This window comes from Talpa occidentalis, unplaced genomic scaffold, assembly GCF_014898055.3.
Source record: "Talpa occidentalis isolate TD23 unplaced genomic scaffold, MPIMG_talOcc4v2.1 talOcc4.7, whole genome shotgun sequence".
NCBI classification, from domain to species: Eukaryota; Metazoa; Chordata; class Mammalia; order Eulipotyphla; family Talpidae; genus Talpa; species Talpa occidentalis.
The window spans coordinates 70,865,458-70,883,641 of NW_023605083.1; the positions used below are offsets into that span (position 1 = coordinate 70,865,458).

Below are 18,184 nucleotides of genomic sequence, written 5' to 3' on the forward strand. Positions count from 1 at the left end.
TTTTTCTAAAAGTACAATTTTGGTGAAACTTCCTTGTATTCACTACCACCACTAAGGGGCACTTGCTCCTTTCTTTTTTTAATTTTTAATTTTTTTGTTTATTTTTTAAGATTTATTTTTATTTATTTATGCATCCAAGAACTGGGGTGTGGGCCAAAGTTGCGGGGGATGATAGGATTGACCAGAGTAGGGAGCAGAACAGGCAGGTACTGAAATACACTGCTGAGGGGAGCAGCAGGTGAGACAGGAGAGGACTGTTTGCCCTCATGTCTACTAGACAAACAATTGCTGAAATTCAGTTATAAAAAAGGATTGTGGGCCTCCTTTCTTTTTTTTAAATTGATTATCAATAGTTTTGTAAGTGCACTTTAATTCTTAAAGAACAGCAGCTTCAGAGGCCTACTTGAAGGCGCCACCTGCTGGTTGAACTGAATAGTACACCAGAGCAATAATTGGTGCTGACAACCAATGCTAACCCCACCTTTCCAAAGGAGACTCTAGCTTCTACCGTAAGTCAGTTCTGAGATGTAATGTCTTCATTTCCTAGAGATAAAAACATTTACCCTCCCTTCTTCACAGAAATGCTGAAATTTGATATCCCTGAGTACAGAAATCATAAAAATGTAAGGAATTATTATTATTCTGTCTAGTATCTTAAAAAAAAATTAAAGATATCCTCACCAACCTTGCTCCCATCCTCTTCACCTCTGGAAACCTTAGTTAAGTTATCAATGTCTATTAGTTTGCTTTTATTTTATCCATTTACCCACTTTGTTTCCTTATATTACACATATAGGTGAGATCATTCAATGATCTAATTTCTAATCTGACCTCATGTAATTCTAATTTTTAATTTCACCTCATGTAACTGAGTTCCATTTTGTTGCAAATGGCAAATTTTCATTACACTAACAAGTAAGTTACAGAAAGAAATGGCAATAACAGAAACTGTCATCCCTGCCTGAGAAGCTAGTCTGAGTCTTCTCTAAAGCAAATTTGCAAAATGATTAAACTGGTTGTGAAATATGAGGCAAGTTAAAATAAACAGTAGTTTTGCTGTCATTTGAAAAAAAGAACTAAGGATAGCCAGGTCACTCTGTCATGGTTATCATTTGTATTGTAAATTCAAAGATCAGTGCAGAATGAAAGAGTTGCCTTCCTTTCCTATCCTCATTTCTAACTTGTGGAGGGAGGTTCTTTTAACATACTGAGAGGCAATTAATATTAAAGTAATTAGAGAATGATTTCCACTCTGACACTCTAAGGTCTGAGGTATATCTAAGGCCTTTACCACATCAAACAACAACAGAGGGTACTGCATCTGGATAAAGGGAGCAAACTGGGCAAGACTGGACTGAAGAATACCCACTCAGGGGCCTCCCTGGTGGCACAAGGGGTTAAGAGACAGCACTATGAATCTATCCCCTGCCTTTGCAACATGAGTTTGATCCCTGGCCAGGGGGGTGACCAACATGGCACAGCAGTCCTCTCCTGCCTTGCCTACTGCTCCCCTCAGCAGTGTGTTTCGATGCATCCACCTATTCTGCTCCCCACTCTCTGGTGAATCTTCTCTCACACACACCCCCCCATACCTCTGGCCCATACCCCAATTCTTGTATAAATAAATCTTTAAATAAAGAAGAAAATACCCATCCAAGGTTAACTGGGTAAGGACAGAGACTACCTGAGGGAAAAATAAGTACTTTGCACCATTCTCTAGACTGTGTATATTTTTGATGGCTACTAATAAAATTGATAATGAACTATAACAGCACACTATGATTTGACAATGGAGCCCACCTGCATATCACCGCAGACTTTGAAGGGCATAGCAGTGAGGTTATGCAATATGTTCAATTTTCTAGTGGAAAAGTGAAAAAGAAATTAGTGTCAAAACAAAAAAAAAAAGAACTGAAATTCAGCAATATATACATTTCCAAGCATAAACTATTAACTGAACTTTGATTTTAAAAAATGGGTATATCTTTCTTTTAAAGTGTAGAGCTTTTCAGGATTTTCAGTTTTTTTACAAAGCTCTTTTAAAGTGTAGAGCTTTTCAGGATTTTCAATTTTTCTACAACAGAGGGGAAATAGCACTGGGTACATGTAAATGTCAATGATGCCCTCTCTAGGAAATCACCCGAATTTCCTAGTGAGGTGAACCCATCTGCAAGGTATACCTTCAGGAAATGTTGAGAAGTGCCTCATGTGGCTTATAAGGCCCCTCCTCGAGCTTCAGTACCCTCACACCAGATTTCTGCACCAACCCACTCATTGCCAAGCCCTTCTCCCCACTTACCTGGGGCTTGCACAAGTTGTTCCTTTTGCCAGGCCCCTTCCTTCCCACCACCCTCCTCCTTGAGGGTGGAAATGTTGAAAGTGCCTCATGTGGCTTATAAGGCCCCTCCTCGAGCTTCAGTACCCTCACACCAGATTTCTGCACCAACCCGCTCATTGCCAAGCCCTTCTCCCCACTTCTCCTGGGGCTTGCACAAGTTGTTCCTTTTGCCAGGCCCCTTCCCACCACCCTCCTCCTTGACTAAATTCTTTCCTCTTTCAAGCCTGAGATGAGACATCCCTCCTGTTGGGGAACCTCAGTTGCCTAATAGCAACTGAGGCACGTGTGAACCAACGATTTCACTGATGGGGAAACTAAGGCACCAACAGCAGGACTTTGTAAAATCCACCTTCAAAGCCGGACCATGAGCTCTAGCATAAAGAAGGGCACAACAGATGATGGGAAAATGGCATGAGGAAGTCAGTAGAGTTAGAAGTCAGTAGAGTTAAGAATCGTGCTGGGACGTGGCCTTTTGAGCCAGCATGGAGAGAGAGTAGAAGGTTTCGGTAAAGGAGGGGTCATGTCAGCACTGGATATTTCTGGAGCCGGTGCAGCCTCTGCGGGTGACCCGGTCCCGGGCACAAGCTTGGAAATGGAGGCTGAGTGGAGGGCGCCTTGATGATGCTTAAAAACAATTCCCCGTGTCTTTCTAGCACCCAGAACAGTATCTGCGAGATCCGCTTCAACTACTGAATATGTGGGACAAAATGCAGCCCTGGCCGAACTCTCCTCCGAAGCTTTGTGCTTTGGCTTCCCTGTCCTCACGAGAGGACTTTCCCCCACAGCCCACAGGCACAATCGCTCCCGAGCTTCCCAGGCTGGACTCGCGCCTCAATCTAAGGAGGCAGCTGAGCTGTCCGTCCACGCCGGGCGAGCAGTCCCCGGAGAGGAGAACTCGCCTCACAAGCCGGCCGTGCCAGGCGACGCGTGCTGCGAGGCCCGCGAGCCCCAGAGCCGGCCAGCAGCGAGAATGAGGGCGCTGGCTGACGCGCGCTCGAGAAGAGGCGCGCCGAGGCTCGGCGTGTGGCGTCTGCGGCTTTTTGTCAGAAGAAAGAGCCCACTCAGCTGCCGGCCGCGGCTGGAAACCTCGCCTCGCGCTCGCTTCGCGCCTCCAAGAAGCCGCCCCGCTGCCCCGCGCGCCGGCCACTAGGGCGGCCAGGTCGGCGCGAAGCTCCGCCCGCCCCGCCCAACCGCCCGGGAGGGGCGTGTCCAGGGCAGGCCCCGCCCACGCCGCGCGGGGCCCCTCGGCAACCGGCACAACACAACAAAATGGCTGCCGCGCCGCTGCGCGCCTAGAGGGAAAGAGCCGCGCGTCTCCCGCCCCCCGTCGTCAGCCCGCCCGCTCCGCTCCGCTCCGAGGCGGTGAGTGCCAGGCCCGGTCGGGGCCGTTCTCGGGTCTCCGGACCGAGCGGTGGGGTCTGTGGCGACGGCGGGAAGGCCTGGATCGAGCGTGGGGTGGGTCGGCTCGGGAAGGGTTCGGGGCGGGGGCGTGTGCTGGGAACTGGGATTGGATGGGGAGGAGGGGAGGGCCCGGAACCGGCGTGGGGAGGAGGCTGGCGGAGGGAGGTGTGGACCAGGAGTGAGGAGGTCCAGGGTCGGGGTGGCGAGGGCGGTGTGGTGTAGTTGGGTGCGACGCCTAGAGGAATGGGGGTCCCGCCAGAGAGGAGGGAGGGGCGCGGTGTGCCCGGTGTCTGCGGGGAGTGGCAGCGGCAAAGGATGGGTCGATAATACCCTGACAGGTGTCACGCTGTGGGGCGGGGTAGGTACTGGAGAAAGACGAGAGGATATTGGGAAGAAATGTTAAAAGGCGGGGAAGGAGCGAGTACTTTATTGTATAAAGAATAAAGGACAGGTGAATTTTGAAGACAAAGCTTAGATTCAAGCGCTGATTCTGCCACCTTGTGCTGCTTAACCGGCTCTGTGATTTTGGACGTGTTCTTTAACCTTCCCGTTGTTTTCTCATTTGTAAGAATTATTGCCAATTACTTTTCAGTCTGCAAAATGTGTCTAATTCAGGACTAAATCCTTTGCATGTATTAACTATTAGAATTTAAAGTAACTTATATGACATTACCACCCCTATTTTGAAAGTGATGATATTGAAGATCAGAGAGGTGAAGTAATTTGTTTAGTGTCACACAGTAAGAGGAAAATCAGGGGGCCTCCCTGGTGGCGCAAGGGGTTAAGCACCGCACTATGAAGCAATCCACAGCCTCTGCAGCACGAGTTTGATCCCCATCGGCCAGCAACCCACATGGCGAAGCAGACCTCTCCTGTCTCCCCCGCTGCTCCACTCAGCAGTGTATTTCGTCAGTCTGCCTGTTCTGTTCCTCACGCTGTCTCTTGTGAATCCTCTCACCCCCCTCCCCTAAATCTCTGGTCTGTACCCCAGCTCTTGTATGCATAAATAAATAAATAAATCTTTAAAAAAAAAAAAAAGAGGAAAATCAGGGTTTGAACTCAGGCTGTTTAGTTACAGAACCTAAGTATTTAATTCTTAATGATATACTGCCATTTGTAAATAAGGTTAATAATTCTGATCTTAGACAATATCTGTGAGGATTTAAAACTAGTCATGTCTTTAGAGGGCTTAGCACAGTCTTTATGAGTCCAACAAATATTTACTGTGCACCAAATAATAGAGAGATAGAATCCCTGCTGTCTGAACTTAAACACTAGAAGGACAAACAAGCAATAGTCAAATCATTTCACAAATAATCATTTAGTTTTAATTGTGAGTTGTGATAAAGAAGACTACTTGGTGCAGAGGCCATGTGTAATAGGGAGATATATCCTGTTGTGCATCTTCAGTGGAGAAACCCTGCCTTCTCAACTCTATTCTTAGAGGCTGGCACAATTCTTGAAATATAAAAGTTCCTCAATAAAATCGAATGATTGAATAAACAAATTAATGGAAATTGATTGGAAACTTGGGTTTTAGGGTACCTGAGTAGAATTCAGGACATTATTAGGATTGGGAAGGACATAGAGGTCAGGGTGAGTGAAGGGAAAGGCAAGTAGGAAATCAAATTTCTTGGGATAAAGAGAAATGGCTGGTGTTTTGACTATTTTGTTTGAGAAGGGGAATAATTAGAAGTCAGAGATTTGGAATGGGTTAGGATATCAGAAAACTTGCTGGGATGAACAGTTTGGGAAATCAGGGTGGTGAAGTGTTGAGCCGGAGTATTAGAACTATAAATGAAGGACAGTAAAGACAGTGTTAGTGTTAGAGAAATCGGGACAGTATTTGTGGGGAAACTTGGCAAAGAAAGATGGGAGGCAGAGGTTGATGGCACAAAATGGGGAATTGCCTTTGGAAAGGAGAGTGGCTGGGTTAGAGACTTTGGAAAGGAATGGGAATCAAGCTATTTGAAAAGACTAAAGAAAGTTCCAGTATGTAAATGTGTCAGAGGGCCTCCAGGGAAAGTATTGAGATGTGTGATTAAAGGGCTAAGGGTTGTAGTAGAGAGGACATGGAGGTTAAGAAACAGCAATGGTTATTTGCATAGTGGAGTGGACTGGGAAGAAAGATGGAGGATTTGTGGATTATTGAGGTCTGCCTCATTTGGAGGAAATGAGAGGAAACAGAGAGTTAGCAATGTTAGGAAAGGCTGGATGGAGGAGGAATGGGTTCTACTAAGCTGTGGACAGGATTGTTAGATTAAGGCAAGCATCTGAGTTAGGGAACAACAGGATGGGTGTGTTTTGTGCCAGGTCATATGATTCTGAGTAGCACATCATTCCAATGACTTTCTCTCATTCCGTAGACCACCTTTTGGTTCTTCAAAATATATCTCCAGCTTGGGATTTGTTTTGCTTGTTTTCTCTTTATTCTGCTCCTTTCCACACTGCAGCCCTATTTCTCAGCTACATCTTCTCTTTTCTATTGCTTGGTCTTTGTTTATGTGATTGCAAACTGCATCCTAGGGTCAAGCAACATCCCCATCGCTCCCTTAAAATTATTGTTCAAGATTTACTACTACCAAGTGATTGTCTCTGAAATAATGCCAGCCATTCTCAAACACAGTAAATCCCTAAGCCTAGTTCACTGAGCTAGCTAGCTTATAGGATGGCAATGCATACCTGTCTTTTGATGTCCAGGCTTTATAGGAGCTATGGCAACCCAGGGAAGGGATCTGGGAATGCATTATGACTTTGGAACCATCGTTTAATTTTTAATGTTACAATTCATAAAAGGAAGGAGTTGATCTAGATTTTGGAATCCATTTGAGTATATATTCTAATATATATATTTAGCTCTTTGAGTAAGGCAGCGTTTTGCTAATCGGGGAGATAACGAAGGATCTCATGATAGTCTAGGATGCACAGAGGGCCTTGGTCATTACAGTAATATGAGAGGAATTCAGAGAAGTCAATTATTAAAAATTTAGAGAGAAGACTAATTTCTAGGTTGAAGAATATAATTACATTTCATAAAAATATAGGATGCACCTTTTGACCAAGAAGATATATTTGTTTTTTGTTTTTTGTTTTTAATAGAGGCATGTTTTATTTATTTATTTGTTTGTTTGTTTTGTTTATACATGCACTGGGTACAGTCAGAAGTGCGGGAGGGTGAGAGAATTCACCAGAGCCAGAGCTGGGAGCAGAGCAGGCAGAAGGACCGAAGTACACTGCTGAGGGGAGCAGCCGGCGGCAGGAGAGGTCTGCACGCCATGTGGGACCCTCCTCCGGTGGCCGGGAAGCAGCCGGGGATCAAACGGGCGCCGCAGAGGCCGTGGGCAGCTTCGCAACCCAGCGCTCAACCGCTGCGCCACCGAGGAGGCCCAAGAAAATATATTTGTATACACACACACACACACACACACACACACACACACTCATAAAAAGTATATATCCAAAATATGTAGCATACACTGTTGTTCTAATTTTATAATTTTCTATTATGCTGTGAGATAGAGAAAGATATATAGAAGTGAGAACTGGGCCCTGTTTCTCTCCCTTTTTATTTTTTATATTTCTTGCTCATGTGAAAACTACATTTAATTCTGTAGTGAACAGTTTTACCTTCAAAGCACATGACTTTTAACTCTTCTCAAGTTGGAGCATATTGTTATCATTTAGAAAGAATGCTAGTGCAGCTTAGTATAAATAGCAGTTATGTTAATTGGAGGAAAGCTTTTGTGGACAAATGATAGTTCCAAAGTCATAATACATAATGCATGGAGGGTTTAACATGACAAAATGAAAGAGAAAGTAACTTTGCAGCTTAAAGTAGTGAACTAGACTATAGGAACTAGGCAGTTGACAATATTACAGTGTGTAGCTATGAAATAATAATTGACTTTTAAAAAACGAACGCACAGGTCTTTGTTCCCTTCAAACTCTAGTCACTTAAGAGGCTACATCATGATTTCAGTACTGTATTTTTCTAATAAACCTTATGTTTTTCCTTTAAGAATTTTTTATAGTACCTGTCATTCTTTAATCCAAGTTATATAGTGGCATTTGTTGATGGTCTGTAAGGCATCGTGCCACGCCCTAGAAAACAAATCAAGCGAATCAACCATGTCAGCAATAAGATACGATGATGAAGATATGGGCTTTAGAATCTGAAAAGGATTCAAGTCTTGGCTTAAGCAATCAGTTATGGAACTTTGAGCAGGTTTACCCTCTTCATCTTTAAAATGGGAGATATTAGCATAGAGTTATATTTAATCTTTCCGAAATACTGGTTCATATAAAATTTTACCACAGTATTTGGCACATTTTAGTGATCAAACTGGGGAAATAAAAACTATTATGTAGCTGAAGTGATGGACCTGATTTTCTTGTCATACTTATAAATCAGTTCTGCAAGCAGGACCTGAAGAGAGATTCCAGAAGTGTTTTGGACAAGATCATCATTCTTAGAATAACTGTATGGTCATTGAAGGGTATTTGTTTGCTAAAATGTTGGTTAATTAATTGAATATACTAATGGCAGCTCTCCTTTGCATATACTGTCTATATGTCATTAAAAAAATGTTTCTTCATAATTACTACCCATATACCTGCAACGTTGTTATATGTGAAGATTTAACAGTCATTCCACTATAGTGTCCCTGTGTAATTCCAGTTAATTCCATTAATATTTGAGCTACACCAAATCTTTGGATTAAAACTGCTTTCCTGAAAAATAATTTGTTTTGTCTTTATATTTTAATCAATGAGAATAGGGGTCATTGTGGATGTTGAGCAAAAGGTCCTTGTTTAATGCAGCCTTGCCAGAGATCTGTACATCTTACAAGGTTGTTTTGCCTAATATTTTTCAATTTTATAATTTTTGTAATGTTTTTAGACTGCATGTACTGATAAAAGCAAATGTATGTCATGAAAATCTTTTTTGCATAAACCTAACCATGCAAATTAGAACTCTTGACATTGAAGACTAATACTGCACATGAAATTATCCTTTTCTGAGGTATTAGGTAGCATTTTTATCATTTCCATGTATTTTATGACTCATTCATTCAATAACTATTAATTATCTACTATCTGCTAGGCTCTGTTCTAGGCTTGGACTACATCAGTGAACACTATCCCTGCTTTGATGGAATATAGCATCTTTTATATTGATGATGTTATATGACTGACAAATTAGTTTGAGAGGAGGACTTGTTTGCATCTTTACTCTGCTAGCACTGTCTGACCAGGTAATTTATTATTCTGGGCCTTAATTTTCTTATGTGGAAAGTAAAGCAATTTGACTAATTTCATCAATTAATGCTTTAGTTCCTTCTCAAAGACCTAAATTTCAATAACATTGGTTTTTGAATAAACAGTAGTAGGTATGTGAGTTTGAAGCATTGTTTGCTATATAAAAATTCATAGTACACTTACGATTTGTGCACCTTTCTATGTGTATGATGTATTGCAACAAAAACATGCACACACAAAAAGAGTATACTGTTGAAAGTATGTTTTTTTTAAACAGGCTGATTTCTGTATACAAGAAAAATCTTGTATACATTTGTGACCTACCAATCAGCTTGCTGAGAATACTGAGATAAATAAGATGTTTTCCATGTGGGAGTTACATTCTGAAAATATACAAATTGCCAATAAGCACAAGAAAAGATGCTCAGCATCACTAATCATTAGAGAAATGTAAATCAAAATTACAGTGAGCCCCCGGTCTCATTAAAATGTCTATTATCGGGCCTCCCTGGTGGCGCAAGGGCTTAAGCACTGCACTATGAAGCAATCCACAGCCTCTGCAGCACAAATTAGATCCCCAGCCAGCCAGGGAGAAAGCCACATGGCGAAGCAGATCTCTCCTGTCTCACCCGCTGCTCTCCTCACCAGTGTATTTCGTTCAGTTTGCCTGTTCTGTTCCCCACTCTGCCTCTGGTGGATCCTCTCACCACCTGCATCTCTGGCCTGTACCCCAGCTCTTGTGTGCATAAATAAATAAATCTTTTTAAAAAAATGGCTATTATCAAAAACACAAAAAATAACAAGTTTTTGCAATAATAAGGTAAAATTGGAACCCCTTTTGGGAAAGTAAAATGGAGCAACTGCCATGGAGAGCAGATGGTGGTTCCTCGGAAATTACAAATAGAATTGTATTGTGACCCAGCAATTCCACCTCTGAGTCTCTGCCCAAAATAATTATAAATAATGTCTCAAAGAGATATTTGTACACCATGGCCATAGCAATATTATTAACAACAGCTAAAACATGGAGGTAATACAAGGTCCATTGTTGGAAGAATGGATCAGCAAAATGTGTTCCATACATGCAATAGCTATTACTCAGATTAAAAAAAGTTAATAGGGAGGGAAAGCGGCAGGTCCCAGTGAGAACTGGGACACGGAAGATAAACGGGTGACTCCAGCAAACTACCCGAAGAAGAAAGTGGCCATAAAAAAAGGACTAGAAGGGAGGAAAGCGCAGAACCCTGCTCTCCTCCCCCACCCACAGAGTAGGCACTCTCCGACCTGCAGAGAGGAAGGGAGAAAACAAACCAAAACGACCAACAAGAACAAACTACGCAGCAAGCAGGACTGTGAGTGGAAAGGAACTATTGCAGCCACCACACCCCGTGAACGGGAGCTGTGGAGAACCCTGCAGGATTCGCCACAGCGGTGAGCGAACGGCTCCGGGCGCCATTAGAGAAGAACAAAGAGACTCTGGAGACAAGCACACAGCCCCGGGCCGCCGGTAAGCTTGCACGGAAAAGCGGCGTGCTTGGTGCTCTTGAAAAGCAAACGCGGACTGGGATCGTGGCTGCCCAGGTCCCCGCGCCTGTGACCTAGGCTTGCGGGGAGACACGCGGAGGCCCTCACTGAGTAAGCAGGAACCAGGTGCCAAGGCACGGGAGCGGGTGCAAAAGGCGCCATTCCCGCGCCACTGAACTGGGCTGCGTCCTGGACCTGAGGGCTTTGAACTGAGACCCGGGGCACGAAGTTCGGGGTGTGGGTTCTCCACGATGGTGGGGCACAAGGCAGACACAGCACCCCAAAGCTGTTGAGGTGTACCCTACCATTCCCGCTCTGTTCCCTGTCCCACGGGGTGGGGGGGGCGAAAAACAGCCCCCCAAGGATAATAGGAGAGATCTCTGGCGCCACCTAGCGACCAGAAAAAAAAGTCACTAACACCCCATAGAACAGGGAAATTTCTTAAGTCTGCTTGAAAAGGGCAGAAGGCTCCCGGAGGTGACAGTGGCCAGCTGGGAAGTTAGCCCACGCCAGGCCCCTTCCGACCAGCAGTCTGAGCCCACAGAGGGAACAGGCACCCACGGCCGGGGCAGACAGGGCGCGCAGAAGAGTGTGCCTGAGACTGGATGCTCAGGGACTGAGTCCCGCGTTGCCATTTTAGAACAGGGACATTTCTTCAGTAAAGTCTTCCTGAAACCAGCAGAAAGCTCCCTCAGAAGCCAGAGATGGCTCCTGGAGGAGCCAGAGGGGAGCGGAGAAGTTCACCCAAGATGCCGGCCACTCCGAGCAACACAGTGTCCCAATGCATACGACAAATTAGAAAACAGATAGTAGGGAGTAGAAGAACCACACGCAACCTAGCAACTCCTCAGGAAAAAAGCACACCACAAAAAGAAAACCACCCCCCAGATTGCAATGACAGTAACTTGGAAGAACTTCTGAGCCTTCCAGAAAGAGAATTTAAAATTGCCGTGATTAAAAAAATGACAGAACTCATAAAGGAAAACAATGATCAGAAGAAGGAAATTGACTCCCTAAAGAGGGAAGCAAAAGAAACGCAGGGGATCAAAGAATTAATGGAGGAACTAAAGAACTCTGGGAAAAGCAATGAAAGCAGAATAGATGAAATGGAAGAACGAATAAGTACTCTTGAAGACACAGAAATAAAAAGAACCAAAACAGAAAAGGAAAGAGAAGTACGAAGGAAAAAGAACGAAGAAAGACTTCGGGAACTATCTGACTCCATGAGGAAAGGAAATATAAGAGTTATAGGAATTCCAGAAGGAGAGGAGAGAGATGTAGGAACAGAGAAAATATTCCAGGAGATAATTGAAGAGAACTTCCCAAATGCGAAGAAGGAGCTGAAAATTGATATACAAGAAGCAAGAAGAACACCAAACTTCCACGACGAAAGGAAAAATACAGCAAGACACATAATAGTAAAGCTCCCAAGAATCCAGGACAAGGAAAAAAATAATGAAGCTGACAAGAGGGAAGAAACAGATAACATTCAAAGGAAAACCAATCAGGCTGACATCAGACTTCTCTGAAGAAACACTACGGGCAAGGAGAGAGTGGAGGGACATAGTCAACAGACTCCAAGAAAACAGATGCCAACCAAGAATACTCTATCCCGCAAAGCTCTCCTTCCTCTATGAAGAAAGAATAAGGACCTTCCCAGACAAAGAGAAACTCTGGAATTTCATCACGACTAAACCCCCACTCCAAAATATACTACAAGGAATCCTAAAGCCAGAACCTCAGAAGGACGAATAACAATGAAAGAAGGCAAAAAAAAAAAAAAAGTTATTAAAAGAATAAATAAAATCAAAGGAAAGACAAACACAATGGCAAATACAAATGCTAACATATCAATATTAACTCTAAATGTAAATGGACTAAACTCTTCAATAAAAAGACACAGAGTTGCAGCCTGGATTAAGAAACAAAACCCAACCTTTTGCTGTCTCCAGGAAACACATTTAGCTACAAAAGATAAAAATAGGCTCAAAGTTAAAGGATGGAAAACAATCCTACAAGCAAATGGACCAAAAAAGAAAGCAGGAACAGCTATACTTATATCAGATAAAACAGACTTCAAACTCAAAAAAATAAAAAGAGACCCCAGTGGTCACTACATCATGATCAAGGGGACAATACTTCAAGAAGAAATAACACTCATTAACATATACTCACCAAACGACTTCAAACTCAAAAAAATAAAAAGAGACCCCAGTGGTCACTACATCATGATCAAGGGGACAATACTTCAAGAAGAAATAACACTCATTAACATATACTCACCAAACGAAGGAGCACCAAAATATATCAGACAACTGTTGTCCTCTCTGAAAACAGACATCAGAGAAAACACATATGTAGTGGGAGACTTCAACACACCACTATCAACAATGGATAGATCAACAAGACAAAAAATAAGTAAAGAAACTAAAGCTCCAAATAAGGACCTAGAGCATTTGGGCTTAACAGACATCTATAGAACACTAAACCCCAAAAAAACGGAGTACACATTTTTCTCAAGCGCATATGGATCATTCTCCAGAATCGATCACATACTGGGGCACAAGACAAACATCAACAGATACACCAAGATTGAAATCATATCAGCCATCTTTTCTGACCATGAAGGCATCAAACTAGAAATAAACCATAAAAAGAAGGCAAGGAACTTTCCTACCTCATGGAGATTAAAAACCACACTACTGGAAGACCACTGGACTAATGAGGAGATCAAAGAAGAAATTAAAAAATTCTTTGAATTGAATGACAAGGAGGACACCAATATCCTAAATGTATGGGATGCAGCAAAAGCAGTAATAAGAGGAAAATATATAGCAATAGAAGCCCACATCAAGAAACAAGAAAGAACTCAAAGAAACAACCTAATCTCGAAGCTCAAAGATCTAGAAAAGAACAACAAAAAAACCCAAAACCAGTAGAAGAAAAGAAATAATAAAAACCAAAGCAGAAATAAATGAAATTGAAACTAAAAAAACAATCCAAAAGATCAATGAAACCAAGAGCTGGTTCTTTGAAAAAATCAATAAAATAGACAAACCCCTAGCCAGGCTCACAAAGGAAAAAAGGGAGAAAGCACAAATAAACAGGATCACAAATGAAAGAGGAGAAATCACAACGGACACAGCAGAAATCAAAAGAATAATCAGTAACTACTATGAACAGTTATATGGAAACAAGTTCAACAATCTAGAGGAGATGGACAAATTCCTACAACTCTACAATCACCCAAAGCTAGATAAAGAAGAAATAGAACACCTAAACAGACCAATTACAAGCAGCGAAATTGAAATGGTAATCAAAAACCTCCCCAAAAACAAAAGCCCAGGACCTGATGGATTTACAAATGAATTCTACCAAACATTCAGAGACGAATTAGTGCCTATCCTTCACAAACTCTTTCAAAAAATTGAGAAGGAAGGGACAATACCAAACACGTTCTATGAAGCCAACATTACACTAATACCAAAACCAAACAAGGACAACACAAAAAAGGAAAACTACAGGCCAATCTCCCTAATGAACACTGATGCAAAAATCCTCAATAAAATTTTAGCTATCAGAATCCAACAATGTGTCCATAAGATAATTCACCATGACCAAGTAGGATTCATTCCAGGGACACAAGGATGGTTCAACATCCGAAAATCAATCAACGTTATCCAACACATCAACAAAAAGAAATATAAAAACCATATGATAATATCAATAGATGCTGAGAAAGCTTTCGACAAAGTGCAACACCCATTCATGATAAAAGCCCTTGAAATTCTTGGGATACAAGGAACATACCTCAACATCATAAAGGCCATTTATGACAGGCCAACAGCCAGTATCATTCTCAATGGTGAAAAGCTGAAAGCGATTCCATTAAGATCTGGAACAAGACAAGGATGTCCACTCTCACCACTGCTCTTCAATATAATACTGGAAGTCCTAGCCAGAGCAATAAGACAAGAGAAAGACATCCAAGGAATCCAAATAGGAAAAGAAGAAGTCAAACTATCACTATTTGCAGATGATATGATAATATACATAGAGAACCCCAAAAACTCCACAGAAAAACTAGTTCAACTAATCAATCAGTTCAGTAAAGTGGCAGGATACAAAATCAACACGCAAAAGTCAGTAGCCTTCCTATACACAAACAATAAATCTGAAGAAGAAGAAATCAAAAAAACCATCCCTTTTATTATTGAAACAAAAAAAATCAAATATTTGGGAATAAATCTAACAAAAGAGGTAAAGGACCTATACAAAGAAAACTATAAAACACTGTTAAAAGAAATAGAAGAAGACACAAAGAAATGGAAAGACATCCCCTGCTCATGGATTGGAAGAATAAACATTATTAAAATGGCCATCCTCCCAAAAGCAATCTACAGATTCAATGCTATTCCAATCAAAATTTCAATGTCATTCTTCAAAGAAATAGAACAATTATTGATGAAATTCATATGGAATCACAAAAAACCCCGAATAGCCAAAGCTCTCCTGAAAAAAAAAGAAGGGAATGGAGGCATCACACTCCCAGACTTCAAACTCTACTACAAAGCCATAATCATCAAAACTGCATGGTATTGGAACAAGAACAGACACACAGACCAATGCAATCGAATAGAAAATCCAGAAATAAACCCACAGATTTATGGTCAACTAATCTTTGACAAAGGAGCAAAGACTATGCATTGGAGCAAAGAAAGTTTGTTCAATAAATGGTGCTGGGAAAACTGGGTCGCTACATGCAAAAGAATGAAGCTTGACCACTACCTCACACCATACACAAAAATCAACTCAAAATGGATTAAAGAACTAGACATAAGACCTGAAACCATGAAATATATAGAAGGAAATATAGGCGAAACACTACGTGATTTGCACATCAAAGACATCTTTACAGACACATCACCCAAAGCAGTGATAGTGAAGGCAAAGATAAACAGCTGGGACTACATCAAATTAAAGAGCTTCTGCACAGCAAAAGAGACAATAACAAAAGCAAAGAGAAACCCCACCAACTGGGAGAACATTTTTGCACACAACACTAATGATAAAGGACTGATCACAAAAATCTGCAAAGAGCTGATGAGACTCAACAACAACAAAGAAAATAACCCAGTCAAAAAATGGGCAGAAGAGCTAAAAAGAAACTTCTCTGAAGAGGAAATGCAAATGGCCAACAGACATATGAAAAAATGTTCAACATCACTTGTAATCAGGGAAATGCAAATCAAAACTACCATGAGATACCATCTTACACCAGTGAGAATGGCACATATTAAAAAAACTAGCAACAACAAGTGTTGGCGAGGGTGTGGAGAAAAAGGAACTCTTCTGCACTGTTGGTGGGAGTGCAAACTGGTCCAACCACTATGGAAAGCTGTGTGGAGATTTCTGGACCTACTAAACATAGAGCTTCCATATGATCCAGCAATTCCACTCCTAGGTATTTACCCAAAGGACACAGAAACATACATTCCAAAGAACACCTGCACCCCTATGTTTATAGCAGCACTATTTACAATAGCTAAGCTTTGGAAACAGCCCAAATGCCCAAAAATAGATGACTGGATTAAGAAGATGTGGTACATATATACCATGGAATATTACTCAGCATTCAAAAAAGATAAACACATGCAATTTGCAGCAACATGGATGGCGCTGGAAAGGATCATGCTCAGCGAAATAAGCCAAAAAGAAAAAGAAAAATTCCGGGTGGTCTCACTCATAGCAGGAATCTAGAAAACTTAAATAAGGGACCAGAAAAATGAATAAGTATAAGAAAGCGAAAATCAAAATCAACAAAAAACTATGAACCAGAGACACTTTTTGGGGGGTGAGGGGCAGGAGGGGAGGGATTGGGGTTAGAATGGGGGGGTTGCAATTGTATGGGGAATATAAAAATAAAATTTATTATTTAAAAAAAAAATAGCTATTACTCAGTCTTAGGACGGAAGGAAATTCTGACCGAGGCTACAACATGAATAAAACAAGACATTATAGTAAGTGAAATAAATTAGTCATGAAGACAGAAATATTGTATGAGTCCAGGATGGAAGGTGAATGAGGGAGGAATAAGGGGGAATGACATGTTGAATTTAGGGTATCAATGAGATATCCAGTAAGCTGTTGAGAATAGGATTCTGGAACTCCGAGAAAGGTTGCATTAATGATGTAAGTATCAGTGTACAGACTGCACTGGGCTCCCTGGGTGTGCATCAGATGTCAGCATGACATTAGAGAGAGACTAGAAGAGAACTTTGAGGAACTCTGACATTTAAAGACTAAATAGAGGAGTGTAAACCAGCAAAAGAGACTAAGGAGTAGTCGGGCGCAGGAGGACACCAGGAGAGTGTGGTGTTCCAGAAGGTAAAGAAACTGTTTCAGGAAGGAGAGAGCAGGAGAGTGTGGTGTCCCAGAAGGTAAAGAAACTGTTTCAGGAAGGAGAGAGCACTCAATAGTATTAAATCAGCATTAATCACTGAATAAATCAGTATTAAATACTGATTTTGAGCTTCCTGAATTCTAGGACTGCTTATGGATAAAAAGGATGTTGTGACTAGCTTGGAACAAAAAGTTGAGAACAAAAATGACAGATAAGACTTCTGGCGGAAACATTTATCCATATAAGACCCTTTGGAGGTCTTTATCTCCCTCTGACAAGGTGATCAACAATGTTTGAAATTATGTTTGCTCTTATCATCTTGGAACAGTTGGGGCCAAGCATCTATAGCCTTTGAGCTTATAACTTTGTAGTTTTGAAAATTTTAGAAATAATTTAATGGTTTTGACAGCTCAAAAGATAATCTTGTTAAACATACTGAAAACTCTTACAGGTTTTGATGGACACCGGGCTTTGCTTTTGCAATGAAGAGAGGTCCTAGGCAAAAAACATTCTCCAAAGCAAAGATGCCACCATCCACTCACTCTTCTAGTCCCTCATCTCTTAAATCTAATATGAGATCTAGATCACTTTCACCTTTAAGTGGAGCTGAGATTCTGCCTTTTCGTTCTGGAAGACAGTGGCCTGAGCAAGTCGAGATTACGGATAAAAACAATATGCTTTTGGACTACCAAGACCATAAAGGTATTGCTTTCTAATCTAAGAATTTTACTGTCTACTGTTAAGTAGAAATGGAAAATATTGAGCTAATGTTTTCAGTTTGAATTAACGTGTATTCTGGTACTAATTTGACTGTTGTTTTTATTGGCAGAAATTATATAAGGACAATAGAGGATGGAGCCCTATGGGTGAGGGTAAAGATATCTGAGTTAGGAAAATAGCACTTTCTCAAAGAGAAAACTTTTATTTCCTGTGGTGGGAGAGTACCTTAAAGCTCAAACCCTAAAATTATCATCATCCTTGGATAGGTGGAGGGCATCTGTTCACTTCAGCATGATTGATTCATTTTAAAAATGTTATCTACTTTGGGCTACGCTAATTGGTTTGTTAGCAAAGTGCTTATCTATGAACAGACTGATTTCATGGACGTATAAGACATGTATATGATTTGTTTGTACAAATTAAAATTTTAGATGTAAAGCACTTAGCAGAAAACTTGAGGCAAAAATGTTTGTTAAGAGTGTAACTGTTATTGTCATTATAAATTGCTATATAAGTAAAATATTATTAAAACATTGCAA

The 18,184-nt window shown here is 41.3% G+C and overlaps 1 protein-coding gene across 2 annotated transcripts in view; it reads left to right on the top strand.

The window, feature by feature from the left end:
- Nucleotides 1-3,604: 3,604 nt before the first annotated feature.
- CNTRL (centriolin) overlaps nucleotides 3,605-18,184 on the top strand; it is a 75,633-nt gene continuing 61,053 nt past the window's right edge. For both annotated transcript variants that reach the window (XM_037495317.2, XM_037495315.2), the window contains exons 1-3: nucleotides 3,605-3,700; nucleotides 8,844-8,994; nucleotides 17,377-17,627. In XM_037495317.2, coding sequence (XP_037351214.1) covers nucleotides 17,408-17,627 — 220 coding nt within the window. In that variant the 5' untranslated portion in view covers nucleotides 3,605-3,700; nucleotides 8,844-8,994; nucleotides 17,377-17,407. The remainder of the gene's footprint in view (nucleotides 3,701-8,843; nucleotides 8,995-17,376; nucleotides 17,628-18,184) is intronic.